This window comes from Physeter macrocephalus, chromosome 11 (assembly GCF_002837175.3).
Source record: "Physeter macrocephalus isolate SW-GA chromosome 11, ASM283717v5, whole genome shotgun sequence".
NCBI lineage: Eukaryota > Metazoa > Chordata > Mammalia > Artiodactyla > Physeteridae > Physeter > Physeter macrocephalus.
The window spans coordinates 96,530,044-96,544,605 of NC_041224.1; the positions used below are offsets into that span (position 1 = coordinate 96,530,044).

At 42.0% G+C, this 14,562-nt stretch overlaps 1 protein-coding gene across 1 annotated transcript in view; it reads left to right on the forward strand.

Annotated features, from left to right (window-relative positions):
* The first annotated feature begins 5,728 nt into the window (after positions 1 to 5,728).
* Positions 5,729 to 14,562, forward strand: part of EHD4 (EH domain containing 4) — a 101,363-nt gene continuing 92,529 nt past the window's right edge. Inside the window, exon 1 of the mRNA XM_024115672.3 lies at positions 5,729 to 6,067. Within this exon, the coding sequence (XP_023971440.1) occupies positions 5,832 to 6,067 (236 nt within the window). The 5' untranslated portion in view covers positions 5,729 to 5,831. The remainder of the gene's footprint in view (positions 6,068 to 14,562) is intronic.

Sequence of the window (14,562 nt, forward strand, 5' to 3'; positions counted from 1 at the left end):
TGAGTCTCTTTCCTTAGCTCTCCCCCCTTCTCACTCTATACTCTCCTTAAGCAATCTCATCTACACCCAGGTCTTCTACTACTGCTTCTATTTTGAAAACTTGCAACCCTTTAGTTCTAGCCAAGGTAATGTCCTAAGTTCTTGATTCATGTATTCAAATTCTATATCACTTAACATTGCTTTTGCTACATAACCAAAAAGGATCTAAAGAGGCTTAAACAAGACAGAAGAAGTTTATTTTTCTATTTCTTATCAGAGACCCAGGCTCCTTTCAGCTCTTGCTTCTGCCACCCTCAAGTTTTCCTTCTGGTCCAATATGGCTGTTGGAGCTCCACCCGTCATGCCCACATTCCAGGCAGCAGGAAGGATAAAGGGGTCTCAGCATATTTCATGTAGCATAATGTTCTCAAGGTTCATTCAGATTGTGACATAAGACAGAATTTCCTTCCTTTTTAAGGCTGAATAATATTTCATTGTATGTAGATACACATACTTTGTGTATCCATTCATCCATCAATCGACACTAAGGTTGCTTCCACCTCTTGACTATTGTGAGTGGAGCTGCTATGAACATGACTATGCAAATATGTCTTAGAGACCCTACCTTCAATTCTTTTGGATATATACCCAGAAATGGGATTGCTGGATAATATGGTACTTCTATCTTTAATTGAGGAACTGCCATACTGTTTGCCATAGCAATTACATGGATTGACTTCTGTAATCTGCTTTTTTCCACTTAAAAATATATTCTGAGCATTTTCTCAGGTCATTAATACTCTTCTTATATAACAATTTTCAGAGACTGCATAGGAATCCATCATCTGCTTAACTAGTCCTTCATAGGGGGGACAACTAGTCACAGCTTTTCACTGTTATAAATGATATGCTGATAGACATTCCTTTGATAAATCTTTACATTCATTATTCCCTCAGGATAAAATTCCTGAGAAGTGTGAGCATTTCTAACAACTAGTAAACTATAATTGACGTACAATAAACTGCACATATTTAAAGTACACAATTTGTTGAGTTTCAACAGATATATCCAACTGTCAACCATAACCACAATCAAGGTAATGAGTAAATCTTTCAAGCCAACAAAAGTCTTCTTCTCATGCCCTTTGTAATCCTTCCCTCTGCTCCTCCCCTGCTGGGTCACGTGGTAGGTGTATGCTTCACTTTTCAAGACACTGCCAAACTGTTTTCCAAAGTGGTTGTACCATTTTACCTTCTACTGGCAAATGAATGAGAGTTCCAGTTGTTCCACATCCTCACCAACAACTGGTATGATCAGACTTAATTTCAGACATTCTAATAGGTATATAACAGTATCTTGGTGTGTTTTTTTCTTCCCCCTGCGCCGCCTGGCTTGCGGAATCTTAGTTCCCTGACCAGGGGTTGAACCCGGGCCACGGCAGTGAAAGCGCCGAGTCCTAACCACTGGACTGCCAGGGAACTCCCTGTCTTCTTGATATTGAGATTTAAGAGGTCTTTATATATTCTGGATACAAGTCCTTTATCAGATATGTAATTTTCAAATGTATTCTCCTAGTCTGTGATTTGTCTTTTCATTCTCTTTACAGTATCTTTCAAAGGCCAGAAGTTCTTAATTTTGATCAAGTCCAATTTATCAATTTTTTTCTTTTATGGAACATGCTTTTAGTATCATCTAAGAAACCTTTCCCTACATAAGGTCACAAAGGTTTTCTGCTATGTTTTTGTCTAGAAGTTTTATAACTTTAAGTCTTACATTTATGTTTATAATCATTTTGAGATAATTTTTACATATAGTGCAAGGTAGAGATCAAAGTTCATTTTTTCACATATGGATGTCCAACTGTTCTAGCATTATTGGTTGAAAAGACTTTCCTTTATCCATTGAATTGCCTTTGCACTTTGTCAAAAATCAATTGACCAAGTATGTGTGGGCCTATTTCTAGACTTTTATTTTGTTCTTTTGATATATTAGTCTATCTCTATACCAATACCACGCTCTCTTGATTTCTGTAGCTTTACAATGAGTTTTGAAATTAGGTAGTATGTTTTCCAACTTTGTTATTTTTCAAAGTTGTTCTGGCTATTTTAGGTCCTCTGCATTTACATGTGAATTTGGAATCAGCATGTCAATTAACAAAAATAAAAGCCTTCTGGGATTGCACTAAATCTATATATCAGTTTGGAGAAAATTGACATCTTAACAATATTGAGTCTTGTGAGCCACAAGCATGGCATATATCTCCATTTATTTAGAACTTCTTTATTTCTCCCAGAAATGCTTTGTAGTTCTCAGTGTATAGACCTTGTACATTTTTAAAATTAGGTTTATCCCTAAGTATTTAATATTTTCAATGCTATTGCAAATGATATTGATTTTTTTTTACTTCATTGTCCAGTTACTCATTTCTAGTATATAAAAATACAGCAGGTTCTTGTCTTATACCCAGCAACCTCGCTAGGCTCACTTAGTTCTGCTAGCTTTTTTTGTAGATTCCATAGAATTTTCTACATAGATGATCATATTTTCTGCAAATAGAGTTTTACTTCTTCCTATCCAATCTAGATACCTTTTCTTTTACTTGCCTTATTGTAGTGACTAGAACCTATAGTAGGATATTAACTAGAAGTGGTAAAATCAGACATCTTTACCCTGTTCCTGATTGTAGACGGAAAGCTTTCAGTCATTTCACCTTAAGTATGATGTTGAGAAGCAGAAGTCTTGAATGTGCATTTTCAAGATTTTTGATAAGTATGGACTCCAGAGAAGTTCCAATTTACACCATCTCCAGCAATGTATGAAAAGGTACCTTTTCCTACACCCTTGCCAACATTAGGCATCGTCTTAGAAAAATAAAAGTCTGCCATTCTTAATGTTATCTGTTCATTTTAAATTTGTTTCTTTGATTATTAATGGAGATCGCATCATTTAATGTTTACTAGCCAGTTGTAGTAGTTTTTTTAGTTGTCTATGTCCTTTGCTCATTTGTCTAATGCGGTGTTCAGTTTATTCATTTCTTTCTTAATAACTTCATAGTAGCTTTTTAACTTCATAGTAGCTTTTTAAAGTTCTAATGTCCTTAATTAAATATGTATATCACATATGTCTGTAATATTTTACCCAATTTGTCTTTTGCCCTTTACTTTTGTTTATGGATTTGTTTGGTTTTTTATATATACTATTTTTAATAGAATTTTTTAGAGCAGTCTTAAATTCACAGCAAAATTGAGTATAAAGTACAGAGAGTTCCCATGTATCCCTTATCCTTGCAACACAGCCTTCCCACTATCAACATCCCACACTATCAACATCCTACACCAGAGTGTTACATATGTTACAATCAATGAACCTAACCTACACTGACACATGATTATCACCCCAATTCCACACTTTACATTAGGGTTCCCTCTTGGTGTTATATATTCTATGGATTTGGATAAATGTATAATGATATGTATCCACAATTACATTATCACACAGAATAGTTTCACTGCCCTACAAACCTTCTGTGCTCTTCCTACTCATCCTTCCCTCCTCTCTAACCCCTGGCAACCACTGATCTTTTTACAGTCTCCATAGTTTTGCCTTTTCCAGAATGTCATACAGTTGCAATAATATAGTATGTAGGCTTTTTAGACTGCCTTCTTTCACTTAGTAATATAGTTTTAAGTTTCCTCCATGTCTTTTCCTGGCTTGATAACTCATTTCTTTTTAGGGGAATAATATTTCATTGTCTAAACGTACCACAGATTACTTACCCATTCACCTCGTTAAGCACATCTTAGTTGCTTCCAAGTTTTGGCAATTATCAATAAAGCTGCTATAAACACTTGTGTGTAGTTCTCCTGTGGACATAAGTTTTCAACTCATTTGGGTAAATACCAAGGAGAGCAAATTCTGGATCACATGGCAAGAGTATGTTTATATGGGTTTGTTTGTATGTATTAAAAAAAATTGAAGCCTTTACTTTTTCGTTGACAAATCTATCAACTTTTTTTTTCATAATTTCTATCTTTGATTTTGATTAGAAAAGCTTTTCCCTACCAAATTTTACAAATCTTCGGTAGCTTCTGAAGTAGTAGTTCTTCTTCTAGTAGGTCTATGGTTTCATTTTATTTTTACATTTCAATTTTTTTTTTTTTTTTTTTTTGCGGTACGCGGGCCTCTCACCGTGTGGCCTCTCTCGTTGCGGAGCACAGGCTCCGGACGCGCAGGCTCAGCGGCCATGGCTCACGCGCCCAGCCGCTCCGCGGCATGTAGGATCTTCCCCGACTGGGGCACAAACCCGTGTCCCCTGCATCGGCAGGCGGACTCTCAACCACTGCGCCACCAGGGAAGCCCTCAATCTTTATTTTGACATGAGGCAGATATCTAACTACATTTTCCCTTGGCTTTCTTTTCACTTCCTTAGTCACACATAGCTCCCTCTAAATACTTTATCCACACAACTCCAAAGGAATTCCCAATTTACAAACAAGAAAACTGAGGCAGAGAGACAACTCATTGCATTTAAGATCACATAGCCATTAATTTATATAGTCAGAATTCAAACCCAGGTCTTTTGATGCCAAATCCTATTCTCTCCACCACAGCCTTGGTACTCAAATTATGATCCATGAACAAGCAGATCCATCTCCTGGGGGCTTGTTAGAAATGCAGTCTTGGGTCCCATCCCATACCCACTGAATCAGACTCTGTATTGCTATCAAATGTGAGAAGTCTGTTGTGATCCTATTACCTCACATTTAGGATACATCAGAATCACCTGGGGGTAGTTGTTGAGCTCCATCCCTCTTCAATATTTTGATTCAGTAGGTCTGGGGTGATGACCAGAAATCTGCATTTTTAACAAGTATCCCAGGTTATTCTTATGCAGGTGCTCCCCTCCACCACACTTGAGAAATGCTCTGAATAAACTGAGATTTTAAAACTGTAACCTAGGACACCAAAAGTGATGGCTGATTATTTCTCCCAAACTCAATTTAGATGTATCCTTTTCACCTGAAAAAGAGACAGCTAGGAGGTAACAGTCTTTTTGTTACTATGTGGCAATGAGGTTGTAATAATGAGGATAACTAAATCTTCAAATTTACAGAAAATCAGATAAAGAAAACTAAGGGCAAAAGGTCTTCAATCAACCCAGAATTTAGTGGAGGCAGTGTGGAGAAACATATACCCAAGCAGGTTGAAGTCTACTTCCCCTACTTCAAATATTGTCAATTGTGTCCGTGAGTCAGGGTCTCCTCACCAATAAAATGAGTGTAATAACCTGCCAGTAGGTAGAAAGAACCTGCCTGTCAACTTTCTGAACATTTGTCCCCAGCATCGACGCCCATAGGGCTGGAATGAGTAAACTTTCCCAGAGACTAAGCAGCCTCCGGAGGCTCTTTTATTACCAGCTCAGATTTGCCCGGAAGCCGACGCCACCTGGCCAGAGGTGCTGCCGAGTAGACCAAACGGGGCCCCTCTGTTGGCAGGTTTACGCTGGTGGTTTCGAGAAACACCCTCTTCCTCTCCCAGTCCTCCAGAAGGGCTCCGTCATCAATAATTCATTAAGAGCCTTCTCTCCATTGGTTGGCGCCTCCACCCGCGCTGGTAGCAGCCCAATGAGGAAGGACTTGAGAGAGCTCTTCTGAATAGTGAACGAGCTCCCGTGACGTAACGACTGGGGATTGGCTGAGACGGCGCGAGGAGGGGCCAGCTCGGGCGGTGGCTAGGGCGGCCTGGGCAGCTCAGTGAGAGCTGGGGAGGGTCGAGCCCGGAGTGGGGACGGATTGCTGGACCTGCACTGAGAGGGCGAGCGCGGGGTGCGGAAGGGCGGACCGGCGGCAGGATGTTTAGCTGGTTGGGGCGGCAGGCGGGCGGGCGCGAACGAGCGGGCGGCGCGGACGCCGTGCAGACGGTGACGGGCGGCCTGCGCTCGCTCTACCTGCGCAAGGTGCTGCCGCTGGAGGAGGCGTACCGCTTTCACGAGTTCCACTCGCCCGCGCTGGAGGACGCCGACTTTGAGAACAAGCCCATGATCCTGCTGGTGGGCCAGTACAGCACGGGCAAGACCACGTTCATCAGGTAACCCTCCCCGCCCGCTCCTCACCCCTGCCTGCGCACCTGTCCCCACCACCTAGGTGGAGGCGGTCCTCCCCACGTGTGTGCGTGTTGTCACCCGCCTCCCGCCTCCCTCGGGCTTCCTGCAGCGCCCACTTCCCCTTGGAGGAACCCCGTCTCCGCTGCTTCCTCCTCCAGTATCGGCGTGACCTCAGGTTCCCCGTCCGAGCGCGGTGCCCGGGTGTCTGAAGCCCCACCCGGGACGCGGCCGACAAAGTAGGGGCTGGCTCTCCCTACGCGGCCAGGAGGGTCCTCGAAACCGCCCCCCTCCCCTGTCTGCGTACTCCGAGCCCTCCTTCCTTGCTTTTGGAAAGGCACTCCTCTGGCTGGCATTATCTTGTCACCCTAGCCTGGGAACCCGGGGAAGGGAGGGAAAGCGAGGTTATAATAAGCACCTTCTTTATGAGCTAGTGAGGGCTACGGCTGGAAATGGGGACAGTGGTGTGGGGTATCAGAATGTGTTATTGAGTCAAAGTTGGAAAGTTAAGCCCCTAGCACAGTGCCCCGCGAATAACTATTTGTGGGATGAATGAAAGAAAGAAAGAATGAATGAATGAATGGCAACAGTAGAGGGTATTGCCCACTCCCCCTTCCCTTGCGGTCCTTGCACGCCGCCTCCACCACAGTGTTCGGGGGACAGGGTAGAGAGGCCGCCTTCATTCAGCTCTTGCACAGCCTCCCTTTACCGTGCGTTAGGAAGTTAGCTGTGTGTAGCCGCCGCACCAGCGGATGCCCAGTGGAACTAAGGGGGAGTGTCATATTACTATTCGTTAGTTTCCATTTCTTAGGTAGGTCAGTCCCTCCTCCCTCCCCTTTGACAGCTGAAAATATTGTCAGGCTCGCTGTGTCTCCAAAAGCAAACAGTTACCGTGCATGCCTTGACATTCAAATCGTATAGCTCCTTCCTAGTGATTTTTGATGGGAAATCATTTACATTGTAACAGATAGCTTTTTGAAGAGGCTATTTTACTTTTAAAGCAGCTGGCATATTAAGACTCACTTTCTTTGGTTAGGAGACTTGTTTTCCTGGGTTAAACTGTGTCAGTTGAAACAAAGTAATCATTTAAGGTTTTGATCCAGGGTTTTGGAAATTGTAACAGTCTCTTCATCATTGATGTTCAACAGGTGTTCAGAAAACTGCATCGGTATTTGGATACATGCCATTTCTATTAAGTAGTGACCTCTTTTTCTCCCTTCAGTGACCTAAATAGTTCCCACAAATAGAGTAGTTGTATATAGACCTGCAGATACACTATGAATGAATTCAGCAAAACAAATATACTATATTGAAATATAGTTCTAGGCAGTAAATTGAATGTGAAGGAAGATGGAAGAAAATAATTTTAAATTGCTCTATTTGGTGCTTATTAGTAAGCTGAAAACAGTATTAAATGTCACCTAAGACACTGAAAATGAGCCATAGAAATATTACAGTAACTGATACCTTGAAAGATGAGGCACAATACATTTAAGGTCTCAGTAATACTAACCAGTTTTTAAGTATATGGGACAATGAAGTATTATGACCAAGTGGTACAAGAGTGGTAGGTGAACTTTTTTTTTTTAATATACAAATAAAGGATAAGAAGGTAAGCATTGTTATAATAGTCTCAGACATTAGCGGTGGCATGTTCACAGCACCTGGGTAGTTCCTCCCATCTGTCCTTGCCATGAGAGCTTTATTGTGTGATTGGGGAACCACGGTTGATACTATGGCAACCTGGATGTGATGTGGCCCTCTCTCTGCTCCCACAGCCTGAATAGTAAGCAAGCCAAAGGCAGGAGAACAAACCCACAGGAACATGAATCGATCTTTTTTTCAGTTTACTGTTTTTCTGTTTCATCATTTGTGGGGAGCTTTGTGGAATAGCTAAGCATAGTTTAAAGATGGATTTTGAGGTCTGGCAATTCCATCCAAATGAACTACTTCTCAGGAGGCACTGGAGCTCCATGTGCAACACCAGGGTGAAGAAGGAGTCACCTTATCAGGAAGTCACTTGCTCTTGAGACCTTCCCTAAAACAAAGTGACTTTGTCGTTAGGCAGCAGGCACAAAAGTGGACCTGTGAGGTAGACAGGGTAGAAGAAAATCAGGGTAGGCAGGAAGGTCGGTGAGCACCGGAGACCTGAGTTTGGTTTCAGAGTGGAGCTAGGAGGAAAAGATGTAGCTTCTGGGAGGAAAGCCCCAAACAAAAGGGCAGCTGCCCTCTAGAGTCCTGCACTGGAACTGGGGGCCAGAGGTGTTGGCCCAGGGTGCTGACAGTCCTGGAACATGCCTGCATCCGTGGCTGTCTTTTCTCAGCGCCTGGGTGGTTTGCTTCTAGCCAGTGAGCACTGGAAGCTCATACTTGGCTATGGGGTGCACCTATCTGCATAGTCAGAGATTCTTATCTACCTGACTTCCTGCATATCCCAAGAGGTCAGTGGTAACACAGAACCTGCACTGATATGGAGGGAAACTTCTCTCCTTGTAAAGCCACTCAGCAAGACCTGTGGTGTACATTCCACACCTTTGATGAAACCTTACTCTTTCTTCCTTTTGTCCCATAACTGGGAAGAACTAAGAGCCCCACTGAAACATGGTGAGCCAGGACATTCACCAAGAGTGAAGAAATTAAGTGTGTGCCATGTTCTAATGAAGAGGTCTCCTAAATGGGGTGGATGGAGAACCTGAGTGTCAAGAAGTTGTGCTCACTCCTGCATGGAAGATCACCATGAAGGACTCAAGTGTGAGGAGGAGGACGGATAGAAGGAGAGTCTTGGTGGACTCTCCTCACATGGGTGACAAAGCTGGCCCAGAACTTCAGGAGATATTTGTCAAAGTCTTTTGGAGGTAGAAACAAACAGCCTGTTGTCTCATTGACAGTTTTATTTCTCAGAAGACAGAGGATGCAATGGGAGGAACTGTTGGTGCTCTGCCTCTGACCAGCAAGAAAGAACTGACCAGAGAAGAAGAGATGGGCACGGGGGAAGTGGCCATGTCATGGTAGACTCTTTAACAGCCAAGGAAGGCTGGATATTGGGTTCAGCCAGGCTTATGTCCAAAACCTGAGGAAAACAGATTTCAGAGATTCCCCCAGAAAGTCCCTGGGCCCAGGTGCTATGAAGGAAGACATTTTCACTGAGAGGATGTGAGGTTCACCAAAAATCCATTCAAACCACACAACTGCAACTTCTGATTTTTAAGAGCTCCACTTTCTCTCTTCCTCCTACACTCTGTCCTGTTCTCTCAAAAAATTTATTCTAATGAGGAAAAAAAAGGGAGTCACACAAGAAGCTATATAGGCTTTTAAAGGGTAGAGACCAAGGAAATTAGGCAAGAAAAAGAAACAGAAGGCATGTAGATTGGAAAGGAAGAAGTAAAACCATCTCTATTCACAGAGGACATGATCCTGTCTTTAGAAAAGTCCTAAGGATTTAGGAAAAGCCTTAAAAAACTCTTAAAACTAACAAACAAGTTCAGCAAGATGTCAGGATATAAGATTAATATACAGAATCAATTATATTTCTATACACTAGCAATGAACAATCTGAAAATGAAATTAAGAAAATTCCATTTATAATAGCACCTTAAAAAATAAAATACTTAGGAATAAATTTAACAAAAGTAATGTAAAACTTATGCACTGAAAACTATAAAACTTTGTTGAAAGAAATTAAAGAAAGCCTTAAAAAAAAAGGAAAGACATTCCATGTTCATGGATTGGAAAACTTAATATTTTTAGAATGGCAGTAGTACTCAAAGAGACCTGCAGATTCACGGCAATCCCTAGCAAAATCCCAGTTGCCTTCTTTACAGAAATTGACAAGCTGATCCTAAAATTCACATGGAAATGTAAGGGATCCAGAATAGCCAAAACAATCTTGAAAAAACAAATTGCATTTCTCATACTTCTGATTTCAAAACTTACCACAAAGCTACAGTAAACAAGACAGTGTGATACTAGCTAAACATATAGATCAACTGAATAGAATTGAGAGTCCAGAAATAAACCCATACATCTACGATAAATTTGTTTTTACAAGGGTTCTAAGACAATTCAATGGGGGAAAATATTCTTTTTAACAAATGATGGTGGGACAACTGGATATCCACACTGCAAAAAAGAATAGGAAGTGACTTCTAATGGGTACAGCGTTTCTTTTTGGGTGATAAAAATGTTCTGAAATTAGATAGTGGTATTAGTTGCACAACTTTGTGAGTATACTAAAACCCACAGAATTGTGCCTTTTAAAAGTGTGCATTTTATGGTATATGAATTATATCGATAAAAAATATAAAACAATTCAGTCTTTCAGTATTAAGCATCCTATGATTTATTTACTTTCTATAAATTCTGCAGTTAGTGCTAGTCAAGTAATTTCTGCATTTGCGTACAATAATTTAAAATAAAAATGGATGCCAGGAAGAAAACAAATGAAAAAAAAAGTGGAAGTAAGCTGAAAGAACAAAAGGACAGAAAACTAAGGAGTAGACCTGAGAAAAAAGGAGTACAAATAGCCATCACACAATCCCTATGTTTTTTCCCTTGTATGGTCTAGTCAGTGTATAAACGTGCATTCTTCATAACATTCAAGTTAGTAAAATCAAGGTATGATGTTTTCCTATAAAATGCTTGAAAAAGTAATTATGTTTTAAAACTTTATTAAATATAGCATTAATAGGGGAAAAGGGAGCAGGAGTTCCACACACAAGGGTGAAAACAAGGTTTATGGACAGTACGAAGCACTAAGAAGATGGAGTGAGTGGGCTGAGAGGGCAAAAATGCCTCAGACAATAAAAAAGCCTTTTTAGGTATGATTAGAACAAGAAAAAAGAATCAGGAAGTGATAGGCTCACTGCTTGGAACTCTTGCTGTAACATTAACAGAAAGCAGAACTACTCAGCTATTATTTTGCTTCCTCCTTTTCTCTCAAAGAAAATGCTCCAGGGATGGTAAAGGGAGCCTAGCCATGTTTGAGAGGGACTCAAACCCAGACCGCGAGGAGCTCTCCAGGGCCTGGCACAGGCAAGACCGAGTAAATACCCGGGTGGATAGATAGATGGGAGGCCCTTATAGGACGAACTTGCAGTTGTGCTCCAAGAACTGTGTTTGGTGATTTGTAAGAAATTATGAAGAATATGCAAACGATCAGAAAATTGGAAGCAGACAAATTCCCAGTTTTCAAAAATGGGGGGAAATAGATTTTGTTTAAGGACAAAGCTCTGCTCCATTCCTTTGATAGGCTCTAGACTCAGTTATTAAAGAAGTGAAGGCACTCACTAGGAGGCAGTCTGGTTGGTGGTCCAGTGGTTAAGAATTCACCTTCCAATGCAGGGGGTGTGGGTTCGATCCCTGGTCAGGGAGCTAAGATCCCACATGCCTTGGGGCCAAAAAAACAAAACATAAAACAGAAGCAATATTGTAACAAATTCAATAAAGACTTCAAAACTAAATGGTCCACATCAAAAATAATCTTTAAAAAAAGTTCCTTTAGGGAAACACTGTGGGTCCCGTTGAGTGGCTCTCACCCCCATTCAAGTGCTGGACCCCTGAAAATCATAGTCTTGTGTGTCAAGTACCATACCTTTTACAGATCTTGCCGAAATACTGAAATATTTAATTTTCACCAAAGAATAGACTTTATTTACAATATACAATATAAGATCATACCTACACAGCCTAGTGTTTCTTTACTCAAATTATATTGATTTCAGGGATGGGCCCAGCTATCACAGACTATGGAGAAGAATCAAGCCGTCAGGGCTCTGGGTGACAAGAGCTGTGACACTAAAGCACAGTGTGGGATGGGAGCATAGGAAGGACGCTTCCTGCAGGTTTGGACATTGGAAAAGGCCTCCCTGAGGATACAGTCTAAAAGCTGAACCCTACGGAATGAGCCAGAATTCGCTGCCCCAAGGAGACGGGGAAGGGAAAGTGAGAAAGTGTCGATGATGAGGCCCAGGTTTGGGTAACCGGGTGGGTGTTTGAGCTATCCGCTGAGATGGGGACACAAGAGGAGGAAGAGTAGGGACAAACTTACGAGTTTAGATTTAAGCCTGTGCGTAAGTGGACACCCAGGTGTAGAGTCCATGAGGGGTCAGACATATGGGTGTGGAATGAGAGGAAGAGGAGCTTGTGGAGACACTGGGGGAAATGTCACCAGTTAGGTGGAGTAATGCCAGGGGAGGATGATGGTTCAGAGCCATCTTAGGGCTCTTTTGGTTGCAAGTGACAGCATTTCAACTAAAAAAATCTTAAGTAAAAAGGTATACCTTAGCCCATAGAATGTACATCACCAAGAGTGAACCCTAATGTAAATTGTGGACTCGGTGATAATGCTGTGTCAGGGTGGGTTGATCAGTTGTAATAAGCGCACCACTCTATTGGGGGATGTTGATAATGGGGGAGGCGATGCATATGTCAAGGCAGGGGGTGTATGGGAAACCTCTGTATTTTCCACTCAATTTTGCTATGAATGTAAAACTGCTCTAAAAAATAAAATCTTTTTTTTTTTTTAAAAAGGGTATATCTTTTCTCACAAAACTGTTTGAATCAGGGTGTGCTGGCTTCAGGCCTGGCCTAGGACCCCACGTGGTGCCATCAGGACTCGCTCGCTCAGCTCTGCTGCCTTCCTCACGCTGGCTTCCTTCTCAGGCAGTTGCTCGTGGGGTGGGCAGACCCTCTCTAATTCCAGACTCACGTTCTGCCAGCTCAGCAACCCCGGTAGGAAAAAAGAGAACCCCTTTCCCCATAGTTTCACGGAAAAATCTCAGGTTTGAGTTTCATTGGCTCAACTTTGGCCGTCTGCCCATCCTTGCACCAGTCTCTCGAGCCAGGGGAATGAGGTACCCGTGCCTGGAGTGGGGTGGTCAGCCCTCATGGACTAAGGGTGGGGAGAGGCATCTCCTCAGGGCACGGCTATCAAATAGGGGAAATGGACGCTAGACAGGTGAAACAGCAGACGACCCCCACAAAAGCCAGGGAAAGAGGGCGGGGTGGTCAGCATCAGCTGCCTCGGGGAAACGGAACCAGTGGATTAGCCACCGGGAGCCAGGGTGACCTTGGTAAGAGTCAGTAAGTGATGGTGATGGAAGCCAGGTGGCAGAGGGTTGAGGAATGAGTGGGAGGTGAAGCGTCAAATATAGAAAACTCTCAGCAGCTGGGCACTAAAGGCGAGGACTCGTGCCCTGGTCACAGGCATTCCGGAAGTTTGGTTGATGAGCATGACCTCAGCAGAGTTAGAAGTTGATGGAAGGGGCCCGTGGAGGGGGAGCAGCTGGCATTTCAGAAGCCCAAGAGGAGGCAGGACTTGGAGCAAGGATTCTGAGGGGGTGGGGGGGCGGTACCGGCCAGGTTGAGTGTGGCATTGGCGGCATCAGTCAGCTCGGCGAGACGCCGTAGGTTGGCCTCTAATCCACTCATTACATCGTCTACCTGACAAAGGGCAGCGGTACCCGGGGATTAGGAGAAGTGACATCTAGAAGCTTACTTCTAAAAGGCATTCAATATACTTTTCAAAACCTTGGAAAATTGTGAACTAGAAAGCTGTGGTTCCTGGATCTGGCTGCGGGTCAGGATCACCAGGACACCTTCTGAAACAGATTCCAGGGCTTCATCCCAGACCTTAGGAATTGGAATCTCTGTGGATGAGACTGAGAAATCTGTTTTTGTTTTTATAAACTACGTCTCAAGGTGATTCTTAGGCAGCCTCCCCCAGGAAACATTTGAGAGCTGTTGCTACATGAAGATTCAGTTGATGGAATCATGACACTAGAACCATCAAGCCTGAAGAGAGAGGGTCACTGTGGTGGACCTTCCATGGCATATGGTCCAAGCTCCATCTGTTCACATTTTTAGCAGATGACGTAGAAGAAGACATAGAAGTCATGATTACAAAACTGGGGATTATGCAATAAATGCAATTTAATAAACAGCCTTTTTCACTTAATATGATATGAATTTTTTCTCGTGTCATTAAGTAATCTTCAAAAATAACTAATGTTTGCATCATATTCTATCGTAAAGCTTGGAACATTGTTTTTAATATTTTTCCCATTTTTTTAATTGAAATATAGTTGATTTACAATGTGTTAATTTTTTTTTGATTTTGATATGTTTTTATTTCAATCCCAATATTCAAGTTGGAAAATCCAGTGAGTTTTTTTTTCTTTTAATATTTATTTATTTATGGCTGTGTTGGGTCTTTTTTTTTCAATTCAAACAAAGGCACAAAAATTATAATCATCCTCATCAGTTCACTCAGCCCCATGTAATTAATTTTTTTATCTTGATCTTTTGTTAGCACTTTTATGAATTCATCAGTTTTCCATCAGAGTTCTGAAAATGCTTATTCATTCAGTTCAGCAGTATAGTCAGTTACCAGAAACCTGTACTTGTCAGAGTCTTTTCCATGAATTCCTTGAAGGTGAAACCCTTTTATAGGAACATTTTTGCAAAAGCATCAGAGTACACCCAG